A 15,273-nucleotide genomic window follows, 5' to 3' on the forward strand; every position below is an offset into this window, starting at 1 on the left:
GTGAAGCTTGACAAGGCTCGGAGCATCCTCCTGGAGCTATCAGATCTGCGCAAGGACCTTGTCTGAGGTCATTCTGCAGCACGATGACTTGATCCCATAGGCAAGTGCAGTAAGCTCCAGCTACCGACCCTGATCATGTGGGAAGTGAGCATGCGTAAGGGCAGATTGGGGTAGCAGCAGCTGCAACGACCACGCGCTTCTAAGACCGCAAGGCTTGGACGACGGACATGGGCTGAGACAAGCCAGTCATCAAACTTGTGTGGGACTTTTTACGCATCCAGACATCTTGGTAAACGACCAGAACTCGGCCAGGCTGAGGAGGTGCGCATCAAACATCTAGCCAGTAAAATAACAATTAATTGCAAAAGGCAGCGATATATGAAGCATATACAGTAATCTGACTAATGAGGGAAAGGGAGAGCAGCCTACCAATTACTTGATGACAGGGCACCAAGTTGTGACAGCGCGACATCAAGGAGCGTAGTAATGGCATCGCGATGCTTGGTTATGGTGTTGTAGTAATCCTGTCATGCTTGGGCGAAGCTCTGATTGGCTGCATACGGCCAGAGCTAGGGTGGTTCACGGGTCCAAGTACCGATACCTTGGTCGAGTGGGACCTGGTTGAGGATCGAATTCCCCAATCTGCGGTCTGCTGCCCCTGACCCTCGCACCCTTACCCACTCTAGAACTACACCCGGCCGTACAGGCAGTCAGGAAGCCGCCCCTCACCCTCCTCGCTGCTTCCCCAACAAAGATTGTCTAAATTTTTATTTTTGGCGAGGATAGGCACCGACGGGCCAAGCCAACTGAGCTCTGGCGTGCAAGTCGACGCCTCCACACCACGGGGAATGGGCCGGGAGAACCAGGAAGTCGTGCCAAAGATGGCTCGAACGTTGCAGCGTTGGGCCACGCGCACTCCCAGTGCTTGGAAAAGTGGCTTGAGGGGAAGCGGAACGCCAACATTCTGGCGGGCGGGAGACTTTGTAGAGACCCTGCACGCCAGGGACTCCCAGGCCAGGACTCCCAGGCCAGGACTCCCTACCAGCGCCGCTTGGGAGGGGCGATCCACACTCCACCGCCAACACTAGGAGGAGCTCAGAGCGAGGAGCTGCAGAAGCTGCTAAGGCCCCTCACGGGGTGTCTCTCCAGAGCGCTGGTGGTATCTATCCCAATCTGTGTGCAGGTACAGTAGAAGGTCTGCAACTCTCCACGGTGGCCAGAGCTAGCGGGCGAGCGGCAGAAAAAGTGTTGTACCTTTTTGCTCACCCCTACCAGACCTGCCAGGGCTGCTGCTAGTTGAGTGGTGCTTCCCGCCGGGACGCGGCCCTCCATCCTGCACGACCTCCCTGCCCGCATGGCGTCGCCCGCCAGCCAGCACGAGCTTTGTAAAACCACCAGCCTGCCCCTCCGCTACACTCTGAGCTTCCCACCGGCCCTGCTCCGTTCTCCCACTTCTTCCCTCATCCTCAAGACTAGCCCGTCCGCCCTGTCCCGTCTTCCCACTAGATACTCGCAGCACGAGAAATAGGAGCTCGGGTCTTCCTTCTCTTCGTTGCTTTCGGCGCAGTCTTCAACACCTTCTACCATCCCACAAACAAGCCGCCTGGCTACAACTACGGAAGGCACTCGCCCTCTTATAATCACCACGAAAGATACCCGTCTGACTCGGGTAACCCATTGCGGCCTTTCTCTGCCACTTGAATAGACTCTCATCTTCAGAACGACCAGATCTCCTGCTCTTTGCTGAGTCCACGGAGACTACCACAACCGCGATACCCGTGAGTGCCCAATGGGACAGTCACCTCTCGTCTCATGTTCTCGTGACTAACAACAAGTGAAGGAGTCGTTCCGGGCTTGTGACACAAACCAGACTATTCCACGATACCCTCAGATCCACACCGACACCATGTACGGCGCTGGAACTGGCACCGGTCCTCAGACCGGAGTCTCTACTCCCCGCACATCCGCGTCCCTCCGCCCTCTGACTCTCTCACACGGCTCCCTCGAGAACTCGTTCTTGGTGCCCACAAACCTACACTTCCACGCCTCTCAGCTCAAAGACCGCTTCACTGCCAGTCTTCCTGAGCCGACAGACGAGCTCGCCCAGGATGACGAGCCTTCTTCCGTTGCCGAGCTGCTCGGTCGCTACATGGGCTTTGTCGCCAATGAGATTGACGAGGGTGAGGATGATGAGTATGGCTCGTACGAAGAGGTTCTCAAGCTCGTTCTGAACGAGTTCGAGCGTGCCTTCCTACGCGGCAACGATGTCCACGTTCTGGCCAAGGGCCTGCCAGGCATCCCGGCAAAGCAGATTGGCGTGGTAAAAGCCTACTACGCTGCCCGCTCCGTATCAAACAGAGCCATCAAGCCCCGGGAGTCGGCTCTGACAAGAGCTGCCGAGGACGGCGATGCCACTCTTTACAGCATCTTTGGCGGTCAAGGAAACATCATTGAGTACTTTGACGAGCTCCGTGAGCTCTACGACACCTACCCGGCTTTTGTAGGCGAGCTTGTGACCTCGTCGGCGGACCTTCTTCAGAGCCTCGCCGCAGACCCCAGAGCTGAGAAGATGTACGCCAAGGGTCTCGACGTCATGTCATGGCTGCAGTCGAAAGACACCACGCCTAACGACGACTACCTCATCTCGGCCCCCGTGAGCTTGCCACTGATTGGTCTAGTGCAGCTTTGCCACTACCAGGTCCTCGGAAAGGGCCTTGGTGTCCACCCTGGCATTCTCCGTGAGCGCATGGAGGGCGCCACTGGTCACTCTCAGGGCATTGTCGTTGCTGCCGCGGTAGCGGCTGCGGACTCTTGGGAGACCTTCGAGAAGGTGGCCAAGGATGCCCTCACCATTCTTTTCTGGATCGGTGCGCGCAGCCAGCAGGTCTTCCCTCGGACTTCTATGACTCCTGGCATGCTCAAGGACTCGGACGAGAACGGCGAGGGTGAGCCGTCGCCCATGCTTAGCATTCGTGATCTGCCGCAGAGCGCTGTGCAGAAGCACATTGATGCCACCAATCAGTACCTCCCTGAGGACCGCCACATCGCCATCTCTCTCATCAACAGCCCGCGGAACATGGTTGTTACTGGCCCGCCGACTTCACTGTACGGTCTGAACCTGCAGCTCCGCAAGGTCAAGGCTCCAACCGGCTTGGACCAGACTCGCGTGCCTCACACTGAGCGCAAGGTCCGTTTCGTGAACCGTTTCCTGCCAATCACCGCGCCATTCCACAGCAAGTACCTCGCCGAGGCTACCAAGCTCATCGATGAGGACCTGAAGGACGTCCAGATTGACGCGAAGTCTCTGGGCATCGCCGTGTTCAACACCTTCACTGGCGAAGATTTGAGGAGCGAGGCCAAGGGCAATGTCGTCCCCTCCTTGGTGCGCATGATTACGCGCGATCCAGTCAACTGGGAGAAGGCGACGGTCTTCGAGGATGCGACTCACATTCTCGACTTCGGCCCCGGCGGTATCTCCGGTCTCGGTATCCTCACCAACCGCAACAAGGAGGGTACTGGCGTTCGCGTCATCCTCGCCGGCACTATTGACGGTTCCCCCCAGGACGTTGGCTACAAGTCTGAGCTCTTTGACCGTGACGAGGAACACGCTGTCATCTATGCGACGAACTGGGTCAAGGAGTACGCTCCTCGCCTAGTCAAGACTACCAGCGGCCACACCTACGTCGACACAAAGATGAGTCGGCTGTTGGGTACACCTCCCCTTATGGTCGCTGGTATGACTCCTTCCACGGTCCCTTGGGACTTTGTGGCAGCGACCATGAACGCAGGTTACCACATCGAGCTGGCTGGTGGAGGTTACTACAATGCCAAGACGATGACTGAGGCTCTCACCAAGATCGAGAAGGCGATCCCTGCAGGCCGTGGTATCACTGTCAACCTTATCTACGTGAACCCGAGAGCCATGGGCTGGCAGATTCCCCTCATTGGTCGCCTCAGGGCCGAAGGCATCCCGATCGAGGGTCTCACTATTGGCGCCGGTGTCCCGTCGCTCGAAGTGGCTCAGGAATACATCGATACCTTGGGTCTCAAGCACATTGCTTTCAAGCCCGGCTCGATGGAGGCCATCCAGGCTGTGATCAACATCGCCAACGCGAACCCCACCTTCCCGGTCATTCTTCAGTGGACCGGTGGTCGCGGTGGTGGCCATCACTCCTTCGAGGACTTCCACCAGCCCGTCCTTCAGATGTACGGGCGGATCCGCAGAGCTGAGAACATCATCCTTGTCGCCGGAAGTGGTTTCGGTGGTGCCGAGGATACCTACCCCTACCTCACCGGTGAATGGTCCAAGGCCTATGGCTACCCTCCCATGCCGTTCGATGGTCTCATGTTCGGCAGCCGCATGATGGTTGCCAAGGAGTGCCACACTAGCAGGAACGCCAAACAAGCCATTGTTGACGCGCCTGGCGTTGGCGACGATGAGTGGGAGAAGACATATAAGGGCCCTGCCGGTGGAGTTATCACCGTCCGCTCCGAGATGGGCGAGCCCATCCACAAGCTTGCCACTCGGGGTGTCCGCTTCTGGGCTGAGATGGACCAGAAGATCTTCAGCTTGGCCAAGGAGAAGCGCCTTGTCGAGCTCAAGAAGGGCCGCGAGCACATCATCAAGAAGCTCAACGATGACTTCCAGAAGGTCTGGTTTGGAAAGAACAAGGCTGGCGAGACCGTGGACCTTGAGGACATGACCTACGCCGAAGTCGTGCGCCGCATGGTCGAGCTGCTCTACGTGAAGCATCAGTCTCGCTGGATCGACCCTTCCTACACCAGGCTAGTTGGTGACTTCATCCACCGTATCGAGGAGCGCTTCACTACCAGCCCAGGACAGTCCTCGCTTCTCCAGAACTACTCTGACCTGGAGGACCCCTTTGGCACTGTCGAGAAGATTTTGTCTCATTACCCTGAGGCCGAGGACCAGATCATCAACGCTCAAGACTCGCAGCACTTCCTAATGCTCTGCAAGCGGAGAGGTCAGAAGCCCCCTACCTTCGTTCCTGCTTTGGATGGGGACTTTGAGTTCTGGTTCAAGAAGGATTCCCTCTGGCAGTCTGAGGACCTGGACGCCGTCATTGACCAGGACGTTGGCCGCACATGTATTCTCCAAGGTCCGGCCGCCGTGCGGTTCTCGACCAAGATCGACGAGCCCATTCAAGAAATTCTGGACGGCATCCACCACGCCCACATTGAGAGCCTGACCACAGACCTCTACCAGAGCAAGGCTGCTTCCATCCCTGCCATTGAATACTTTGGTGGCAAGCTCGTCGAGACCGAGACCGCTCTTGACATCGATGGTCTCTTCATCACAGAGGATGAGCAGAAGAGCACTTTCCGCCTGTCTCTCGCTCCGTCCGTTGTACTGCCTGCGGACGACGCTTGGATGTCTCTTCTGGCTGGACCCAAGCGGTCATGGAGACATGCTCTCTTCACCTCTGACATCATTGTTCAGGGTCAGAAGTTCCAGACCAACCCTCTGAAGCGCATCTTCTCTCCTGTCCGCGGACTCTTTGTCGAGATCCAGTATCCCAAGGATCCCTCCAAGACTGTCATCATTGTCCGCGAGCAACCCCGGCACAACCAGTACTCTGAGGTTATTCGGGTGCACCGCGATGGCCAGGGCGTTATCCACGTCGACATGATCAAGGACACCAATGCTCTTGGCAAGCCTGTCGCCCTCCCCCTGCTCTTCACCTACCACCCTGAGGCTGGATATGCACCCATTCGGGAGGTCATGGAAGGCCGCAACGACCGCATCAAGGAGTTTTACTGGCGCGCGTGGTTTGGAGGCGATGAGCTGCAGCTCGACGCCCCTGTCACTAGCAAGTTCGATGGTGGTGAAACTACCATCACCAGCGAGGCCATCAACGACTTCGTCCACGCTGTTGGCAACACTGGCGAGGCTTTTGTCGATCGTCCTGGCAAGGAGGTGGTTGCTCCTATGGACTTCGCCATCGTCGTTGGCTGGAAGGCTATCACCAAGCCGATCTTCCCCCGCCGCATCGATGGTGATTTGCTCAAGCTTGTCCACTTGTCAAACGGCTTCAGAATGATGCCTGGTGCGGAGCCCCTCAAGAAGGGTGACAAGGTCAAGACCACTGCTCAGATCAATGCCGTCGTCAACCAGGAATCTGGCAAGATGGTTGAGGTCTGTGGCACGATTTTCCGCGACGGCCAGGCTGTCATGGAGGTGACTTCCCAATTCCTCTACCGCGGTGTCTACACCGACTTCGAGAACACCTTCCAGCGCAAGATCGAGACTCCCATGCAGATTCATCTGACCACCACCAAGGACATCGCTGTTCTCAAGTCCAAGGACTGGATCAGCTTTGATAATGACATGGATCTTCTTGGCCAGACCCTGACCTTCCGTCTGCAGAGCTTCGTCGAGTTCAAGAACAAGACAGTCTTCAGAAGTGTGGAGACAAGGGGCCAGGTCCTCCTGGAGCTCCCCACCAAGGAGATCATCCAGGTGGCCAGCGTCGACTATGTTGCCGGTGTCTCCCACGGCAACCCCGTCATTGACTACCTTGAGCGCAACGGCTCTTCTATCGAGCAGCCTGTCAACTTTGAGAACCCCATTCCACTCAACGGCAAGGCGCCACTCCAGCTCAAGGCCCCTGCGTCGAACGAGACTTACGCCAAGGTCTCTGGCGACTACAACCCCATCCACGTCTCGCGCGTCTTCTCCAGCTACGCCAACCTTCCCGGCACCATCACCCACGGCATGTACTCCAGTGCTGCCGTTCGCAGCTTGGTTGAGACGTGGGCTGCTGAGAACAACGTCGGCCGCGTTCGTAGCTTCCACGCCTCGCTCGTCGGCATGGTCCTGCCCAACGATGACATCCAGGTCAGACTGCAGCACGTCGGTATGGTTGGTGGTCGCAAGATCGTCAAGGTCGAAGCCAGCAACGCCGAGACCGAGGAGAAGGTTCTGCTTGGCACGGCCGAGGTTGATCAGCCCGTGACCACTTACGTCTTCACCGGCCAAGGTTCTCAGGAGCAAGGCATGGGTATGGAATTGTACAACAACAGTGCTGTCGCCAAGGAGGTCTGGGATCGTGCTGACAAGTTCCTGCTTGACAACTATGGTACGTTATATACGAAACTCCCGCACCGTGTTTCCGCGACCTACTAACACTCTCACAGGCTTCTCCATTCTGAACATTGTCAAGAACAACCCCAAGGAGCTCACCGTGCACTTTGGTGGCCCTCGCGGCAAGGCTATCCGCGAGAACTACATGACCATGACTTTCGAGACCGTCGCTGCTGACGGCACAGTCAAGTCCGAGCGCATCTTTAAGGGCATCGATGCCAAGACGACGTCCTACACCTACAAGTCTCCTACTGGTCTTCTGTCTGCTACGCAGTTCACCCAGCCTGCCTTGACCCTCATGGAGAAGGCTGGCTTCGAGGACATCAAGGCCAAGGGTCTTGTCCCACGCGAGAGCACGTACGCCGGTCACTCTCTCGGAGAGTACTCTGCGCTTGCCTCCATGGCCGAGGTCATGCCCATCGAGTCTCTCGTCTCTGTCGTGTTCTATCGTGGTCTGACCATGCAGGTCGCCGTCGAGCGTGACGAGCAGGGACGCTCTAACTACTCGATGTGCGCCGTCAACCCTAGCCGCATCTCCAAGACCTTCAACGAGGAGGCTCTGCGCTTCGTGGTTGCCAACATTGCGGAGGCAACTGGATGGCTTCTTGAGATTGTCAACCTCAACGTTGCCAACCAGCAGTACGTCTGCGCTGGCGACCTGCGCGCCCTCGATACCCTGACGAACGTTCTCAACATTGTCAAGGCTCAGAAGGTTGACATTGCTCAGCTTACCAAGGAGCTGAGCCCCGAGGATGTCAAGGCTCACCTGCTGGAGATTGTCAAGGGAGCCGCAGCCCAGACTGAGGCCAAGCCCAAGCCTATTGACCTCCAGCGTGGCTTTGCTACAATCCCGCTCAAGGGTATCGATGTGCCCTTCCACTCTACCTTCTTGCGCTCTGGAGTCAAGCCCTTCCGGTCTTTCCTGCTCAAGAAGATCAACAAGACTGCCATCAACCCTGCTCTCCTGGTCGGAAAGTACATCCCCAATGTCACTGCCCGACCATTTGAGCTCACGAAGGAGTACTTCCAAGAGGTTTACAACCTTACCAACTCACCCAGGATTGCTGCCATCCTTGAGAACTGGGAGAAGTACCAAGACGAGCCTAACGGCTCGTCTGTCGGTGGTAGCGACGACTCGTACGTCAAGGTTGAGGGTAACTAAGCCCGGTCATGTATATACATGATTTTTAATGCGGTGGAAGAACGGCAAAAGAGAAAACGGAGCCGGAAAATGATGCATGTACGAGATTTTATGAGATATTGCGCATTGTGGTTCTCGGCTGGTGCGCCATCCTATATGTTTATGCCTTGTCTCTTACAAGTTGCGCAGAGCATTTTTGAGCTTTTCTTTTGGGAGTTTCCGGGTGGTCCTGGTTCACAAGCATTGATTATGAGAGTCGCTTGCTTGTACTGTTTGCAGCATTTTTTTGCTCGAGTTTATTGTCACAACTATCAAAGATAGAATGGTTTTTATCGCAGTGGAATATTTCTAGACATCCACCATTGCTGTATCTTGTGACCTGGCTCATGTGACCCATTTGCCACGCTTTTGTGTCAACGCGCAATTGTGAAACTGAAGTCACAAGTCCTTTATTCAAGCATGGCATCATCTATCTGATTTCTTGGTTGCCCGATTTGCCCTCTTTTTGTCTATATCTTGCCCAGCTCGACCAGCTTCTGATACACCAGCTTCTCGACAGCGACCATGCCCTGAGCATTGGGATGAAAGGCGCCCATCGTCTCGACGAGCTCGGGTGAGATGGCCGAGACCCAGGGCTCGGGGGACCCGATGGCGTGCCGCGCTCTGCTGAGCTCGGTCACGGGCACGAGGGAGCACCACTGGTCGCGGGCCTCGCCTCCCTCGGAGAGGGCCAGCCGGGTGGCTTGCTCGAGGACGCGCGCCCTCTCCTGGTGTCGCGACATCTGCGCCGGGGAGAAGGGCACGTCGATCCCGGGCCTCGTCTCCGGGCCCAGCATGGCGAGGTACTCGACCACGAGCACGTGGGCCCCCGGAGCGGCGGCGTGGATGGCGTCGAGGATCTCGGCGTAGCGTCCTGCCAGGGCCTGCAAGGGGTCGGTGAGGAACCTGTGGTCTTGCGGGGGTGGCAGGTCCGGGACGTCGTCTGGGGTTGAGTTGGCGGGGAGGCCCATTGCGGTGCGGAGGTAGGGCAGCTCGCGGGCGGCGTCGACGAAGAAGTTGCCGATGTAGCCGAGGTCGTTGCCGCCCCCGAGGACGAGGACGATGTCCGCGTCCGCGGGCAGCTGGGTGAGCTGGGGTGGGAAGGTGTGGCCCGGGTCGTCGTTGGCATCGCCTGGGTCGCCCTCGACGATCTGGGGATCGCTGGTGAGGTTGAGCAGGGTGGCGCCGGCGACGGTGAGGTCTGTGAACTTTGCGGCGCCGATATGCTCTGCGAGCAGGGCGCCGTAGTTGACGGCGGATCTGCCGGCGTGCTTGTTGGCGACGGGCGGGATGCCGGGCCCGGAGGCGAAGGAGGAGCCGACAGAGGCGAGATGAAGGGGCATGGCGGCGACTGTGATGCAGTCGTGCGTTCGTTCTACTGGACAGACAATTGCATCTCACGATGTTGGGCTCAGGCGGCGTTGCAGTTGTCCTGTCAGATCCAACCTGGCGGCTGGATGAGGTGATGATATAAGTGTGTGCTGCCCACGCGGCCTTGCTGGGTCTGAGCTAGGCAGACATGTATGAACCATGCCGGCCTCGTCAGCCGTCTCTTGTGCTGCTCCGACTCGGTCTGCTATTTGTCGCCTGTTCCGAGCACAAGTGGGAGGCTCTGGAGATGTCTGAGTACATGCAGTCGTGCTCTGTGTGTCTTGTTTGGGGAGGATGGGCGGACGAGGTCGACTCGTAGCCTGGGACAAGTCACTTGACAAAGCACCCAATGGATTCCATCTAATTAATCCTTGGATGTTGGGTGGGAACCAGCTGAGCAGCGTGGTCGCCTGTCATAAGAATTTCCATGCTAAGCAATCTTGTGTGTCATGTTTGCAGCCCTGCGTGCAGAATATTCGAGGCTCGTTCTGATATGAGCACAGGGAAACTCTGGCTTGCGGTGGGTTTTGTCTGGTTTAGGGATAACTATGCCATCCGCTCAACAAGCAAGACGCTTGAGGCTGAAGCGCCCGCGCGGGAGCCGGATCTCGCCGGGCCCCGCAAATGGATATTGGCGGCCACCAGCGCTGGGGTGGGGGGTTTGGAGCTGGCTAGCCATGCCATAGCACAGAGAGTTTGGGTGCGCATCCAACGGGCTGAGCTGCTGATAAGTGACGGCATTCTGGTTGGTAGTGGTGATTATGTCTACAGTATGGACAGAGAGAATGCGATGCAATACAATGTAATAATGCCATGTGAGTTTGATCTACATGACTTGGACCTGGACGGTCTGAGTGAGGTCTGCCTGCACGTGCAAGGCCCCGTGCTGTTGCACAGGCAGATCAAGTGCTGCAAGGGGCGTGCATGTGTGCAAGGTGCCTTCCATGTTCTGCAGTGAGGTGACTACATGGAAGCGCTGGAGACAGCAATGCCACCGAGTGTGCTGCCTCAGGCACAGCATGGCATCAAGACACCTTCCAAAACTCCCGACTGGGCCATCAAGACTCTGTCCACGCCGCCTTGTGACACGCCAAAGACAGCCCAGGAGCCCCGCGGTTCAGTTCAGGGACCAGGTACAGCGCTGTCCCACTAGAATGCGGCCCCCCACAAGCCTCCGATCTCCGCCGGTTGGGGGCCCCGCCACGCCTAGCAATGGCCAGCCCGTCCACTGTCGCCGTTCCCCGATAACCACCAGGACCTCCTGTAGATATATAGGGAGACACATCGTCGCTTCTCAACCGGCTCGCCCTGGAGCTTCTGGTCTGTTTCGCCTCTTCGAACAATCCTCGCAGCTTTTTTCCATTTGGCACTGTAAGCACAAGATCGAGAGCCGAGAGCCTACACCTGAACTTCGATACTAACACCCCATCAGCACAACCACCTCTTCATTTCCAAGCCACCATATAATCAAGCTCGCCTCTACTGGTCCGTGACAAGACAGTGACTAAACCATTGAGTCTTGGGCACGCCATCCAGCTGCACAGGAATCCTCAAGTCGGTGGTCCAGATAGAGTCCTGCATGGCAGAAAGTGCCACCATGTCGTCGTCTTCTCCCAACCAGCTCTTCCTGGGCTCCTTCATCCACAGTGTCGCTCTTGGCCAGCTCCAATACCTGCACAACACGGCCATATGTGTCAACAGCTCAGGCAAGATCGTGGCCGTCAAGCAGGACTGCGACCGTGACACTGCAGAGCAGACCCTCCTCCCACAGCTTGGCTGGGCTTTGGATAGCGTCACCATCACGACGGCCCAGGATGGCCAGTTCTTCTTCCCTGGCTTCATAGACACGCACGTCCACGCACCACAGTACCCCAATGTCGGCATATTTGGCAAGTCAACACTGCTCGACTGGCTCAATACCTACACCTTCCCGATGGAGTCGTCCATGGCGTGCCTCTCCAAGGCCAGGAGGGTCTACTCCCAATGCATCCGCAAATCGCTTTCCCACGGCACGACAACCGCCTCGTACTTTGCCACAATCCATGTCCCGGCCACAAACTTACTGGCGGATCTTTGCCTGTCCATGGGGCAGCGGGCGTTTGTAGGGCGCGTCTGCATGGACCAGCTAGCACCTGACCACTATCTCGACGAGTCGCCCGAGCAGTCCGTGTCTCGCACCCGGGAAGTCATAAATCATATCCAGTCTGTAGACCCAGAGTATGCCCTCATCACGCCGATCATCACGCCACGCTTTGCTCCATCCTGCTCAGGCCAAACCATGACTGCTCTCGGCGAGCTGCAAAAGGAGACTGCCTTGCCTGTACAAACGCACATCTCCGAGAACAACAACGAGATCAATCTGGTCAAGCAGCAGTTCCCAGGCATTGAGACCTACACGGACGTCTACGACCAGCACGGGTTGCTAACGGACAAGACGATTCTCGCACACGCCATCCACTTGTCAGAGTCAGAAGCCGACCTTATCTCGCAGCGGCAGTCCAAGGTGGCACACTGCCCGTGCTCAAACAGCTCCATCACCAGTGGCGAGGCGCGAGTCCGCTGGCTTCTGGAGAAGGGCATCAGCGTCGGCCTGGGAACGGACATGAGCGGAGGATACAGCCCCAGTATACTAGAAGCGGCGAGGCTGGCCAGCTTGGTGTCGAATCACCTGGCGATGCCAGGGGTCAAGTGGCCGGAGAACGCCACGGACGAGGAGCGCAACAAAGTCAAGCTCAGTGTCGAGGAGGTCCTCCATCTGGCGACCAGAGGTGGCGCAGAAGTTGTCGGGCTGCAGGACAGGATAGGTGGCTTTGACGTCGGCAAGGAGTGGGATGCGCAGCTTATCAAGCTCAATGCCGTGCCGGAGGCGGAGGATGGTGTTGGCAGCGAGTATGGCGGCAATGTCGACGTGTTTGGCTGGGAGACCTGGGAGGAGCGCATCGCCAAGTGGTTGTACAACGGCGACGACAGAAATACCAGCAGGGTCTGGGTCAAGGGCAGACTTGTGCATGAGAAGAAGTAGCGACATTGTGGCAACAAGCCTCTAGGTCATGAAAGTTTTTCCTGATTTTGTCCGACTCAAAAATGGAAATTTGTACACAGCCAGCGTCAGGGTATTTAGGTAGTTGAAATAAATCAGGCACAGAGAAATAATTGGCAGGAGCCAGCGACAACTTTGTTAGTCTCTTCAGACCGCCGATTGCGGAGCTCGTCATAGAACAAAATCGCTGTTAAAACTAACGAGAGCCTGCCCACACGTACTTTAGTTTGTCTCTGGTCTTTAATATTGAGCACTTAGGACATAAATGATCACAATATGGCAGTAACATCATGGCGGGTGCGAAATAATCTGTGTGATCGTATTTGAATATGGCCAGTCTTCAGATCCCGTTCTCGTATTTATTTCTTTCCTCCCCAAACCGCCACCACGCAACAATAAGCTCGCCTCCTGAATAGACTCTCTCTCCACACAAAGCCACGAGGGCCTTGTTTTCTCTGCACAAGCCGGTTTCTTCAACCCCCGTCTCAGCACCAATCGTCCAGCCTGTTTGAACAATGATGCCCGGGTCCGAGGACGCGCACACACAAAAGTCACAAAAGTCTCAAACCACCCTGCTCCTGGCCTGCTCAGAAGACCTCCTTGACCCGCCAACTCGTCGCCAGGACCCGCGCCGCGAGAAAGCAGCTCATGGCGATAAAGTACGACAGCGCGGCGAACACGATGAGCGCGTTCCATCCTTGCTCGCTCGCCGCGCCGCCGCCGCCGCCGACGCTGAGCAACGCGCCGCCGATGGGGACGCTAGTGAGCGTGCCGAAGCTGCCGAGCATCAGGGCGGTCGAGTAGAAGCGGCCGTAGTCGCGGGCCTCGCACAGCTGCCCGATGCAGACGGGGAACAGGCCCAGGTTGCTGCCCGACATGAAGCCGAAGACGATGACAAAGACGATGAGGAGGGCGTCGGCGCCGGGGCCGGCGGGGACCCAGGCGACGGGGAGCCAGAGGCCGAGGATGGTGGCGGCGCAGAGGCCGTTGGTCACCACGATGACGTTGAAGCGCCCGACCTTGTCGGCGAGGAAGCCGGGGAGGAAGCGGCCGAAGAAGGAGCCGACGTTGAGCAGGGCGAGGAGGGTGTACGCCGGGCCTGCAGTGTCGTTATGCGAGGACGAGGACGATGAGGCCTTGTGGTCCGCCGCGTAGGACACGATAAAGGTCAGCGGGATGAAGATGCCCCATTCCATGAACCACAGGCCGAGGCAGCAGAGGAGATACTTGGAATCCTTGAAGAGGCTCCAGTCGGGCATCACGCTGCTCTTGGTTGACGGGGGGCCAGCGGTCACGGCAGTGACGGTCCCCTGCTCGGTGACGTCTTGCTGCTGCTGCTGCTGAAGTTTGAGCTTCTTCTTTGTCGGCGTGAGGCGCGACCGCACAAGCAAGTTGGCCGGCACCGCGAGCGCAAGCAGGATGAAGCCGCTGATCCGCGTGCTCCAGCCAAAGCCCAAGCGGGGGAAAGTAGCCTGGAACAAGAAGGGGAACGCGATGCCGCCAATGGAGCCGCTGGTGGCCGCCATACCCGTAGCCAGGCCGCGGCGGGCCTTGAAAAAGTGCGCGATGACGCCGTATGCGGGGACGTTGAGCAGCGCACCACCCAGGCCGCCAAGGACCGAGTAGGTCAGGAGGATCTGGTAGTACTCAGTCGAGACGCTGAGGAGCATTTGGCTGGCTACGACCATGATGCTGCCAACAGCCACAAGCCAACGCGGGCCGTAGGCGTCAAAGATGGGGCCAGCCTGGATGCCTGCGAAGAAGACGAGGAAGAGGTACACGCTGAAGATCCAGCCAATGGTCGAGCTGTCGTAGCCCTTGAGCTGGTTGTTGGAAAAGTACGACTCGAAGATGGCGGCCGAGTTGATGAGCCCGTAGACGGAGATCATTGCGCAGAAGGAGCCAAACACCACGAGCCAGGCCTCGAGGCCGCCCTCGGGGAAGTCGTCGTCGCCATTGCTGTTGTCGGCGGTGTTGCCAGCAGCGGCATGTGGCTGGACTTGGTCGGCAGGGGCAGCCTTCTCGTTGTCGCTGCTGGGGGCCGTCACCGCGCGGGGGCTACCCAGGGGAGCATCATGCTCTACAGCAGCGGCAGCACGAGAAGTGCCACTACGGTTGTTGTTGTTGGCATTGTTGCTCTGCTCAGGAAGAGGCAGAGACGACGATGCAGGGGGGATGTGATCGGGGACTAACGCCGGCGGTGCCTCGACGACACGCGAGCCCGCCGGGACAGTTTGGTTCACGGAGCAGCTGTCATCTGCATGGTCGGGCCGTTGTGTCATAAGGTTTCTTGCCCTCGCTCTCCTTTGTCTACCGGTTGCTCATCAGAGAGGATGTGGCAGGAGGGGGAGAAACAAGGATTAGAGATATGGATTTTGGACGCTATTGGAGAGGATGCTCGAACGATTCGAGAGCAAGAATCTCCTTCGTTGGCCCTTCGTTGCCCGGCTCGGAAGAAACTTTGATGTAAGTCTCGACGAGGACAGAAGTAGCACACCAACTCTTTTGTTGCGTGTGACAAAGCACCAGCCAGGAGGAAAAAGTGGTTGTCGGCTCAAGCCTAGAGTGTTGCAAAAT

General features: G+C 57.6%; 4 protein-coding genes across 4 annotated transcripts; 2 read left to right on the plus strand and 2 right to left on the minus strand.

Annotated features, from left to right (window-relative positions):
- Positions 1-1,906: 1,906 nt before the first annotated feature.
- B0I36DRAFT_239920 (putative fatty acid synthase subunit beta) lies at positions 1,907-8,267 on the plus strand (the record flags this gene model as incomplete). Its single annotated transcript, XM_046149725.1, has 2 exons — positions 1,907-7,100; positions 7,159-8,267. 2 exons carry the CDS (start codon positions 1,907-1,909, stop codon positions 8,265-8,267), a joined length of 6,303 nt encoding a protein of 2,100 aa, XP_046015646.1.
- A 488-nt stretch (positions 8,268-8,755) lies between these two features.
- B0I36DRAFT_347307 (SGNH hydrolase-type esterase domain-containing protein) lies at positions 8,756-9,628 on the minus strand (the record flags this gene model as incomplete). Its single annotated transcript, XM_046156558.1, has 1 exon — positions 8,756-9,628. The coding sequence occupies one exon, from the start codon at positions 9,626-9,628 to the stop codon at positions 8,756-8,758; it is 873 nt and encodes a 290-aa protein (XP_046015647.1).
- Positions 9,629-10,904: 1,276 nt separating this feature from the next.
- On the plus strand, positions 10,905-12,826 carry B0I36DRAFT_429643 (uncharacterized protein). Its single transcript, XM_046162504.1, has 2 exons — positions 10,905-11,027; positions 11,089-12,826. The coding sequence occupies exon 2, from the start codon at positions 11,236-11,238 to the stop codon at positions 12,676-12,678; it is 1,443 nt and encodes a 480-aa protein (XP_046015648.1). The 5' UTR covers positions 10,905-11,027; positions 11,089-11,235; the 3' UTR covers positions 12,679-12,826.
- Positions 12,827-12,929: 103 nt separating this feature from the next.
- B0I36DRAFT_318586 (major facilitator superfamily domain-containing protein) lies at positions 12,930-15,268 on the minus strand. The gene has a single exon (XM_046153313.1). It carries the CDS (start codon positions 14,976-14,978, stop codon positions 13,284-13,286), a length of 1,695 nt encoding a protein of 564 aa, XP_046015649.1. The 5' UTR covers positions 14,979-15,268; the 3' UTR covers positions 12,930-13,283.
- Positions 15,269-15,273: the final 5 nt, after the last annotated feature.

Source organism: Microdochium trichocladiopsis (assembly GCF_020744255.1).
Source record: "Microdochium trichocladiopsis strain MPI-CAGE-CH-0230 chromosome Unknown B0I36scaffold_3, whole genome shotgun sequence".
Lineage (NCBI taxonomy): Eukaryota > Fungi > Ascomycota > Sordariomycetes > Xylariales > Microdochiaceae > Microdochium > Microdochium trichocladiopsis.

Bases quoted from the DNA above. Each gene is read 5' to 3' on its own strand.
- B0I36DRAFT_318586 (XM_046153313.1), bottom strand. From the start codon at position 14,978: ATGACACAACGGCCCGACCATGCAGATGACAGCTGCTCCGTGAACCAA.
- B0I36DRAFT_429643 (XM_046162504.1), top strand. From the start codon at position 11,236: ATGGCAGAAAGTGCCACCATGTCGTCGTCTTCTCCCAACCAGCTCTTC.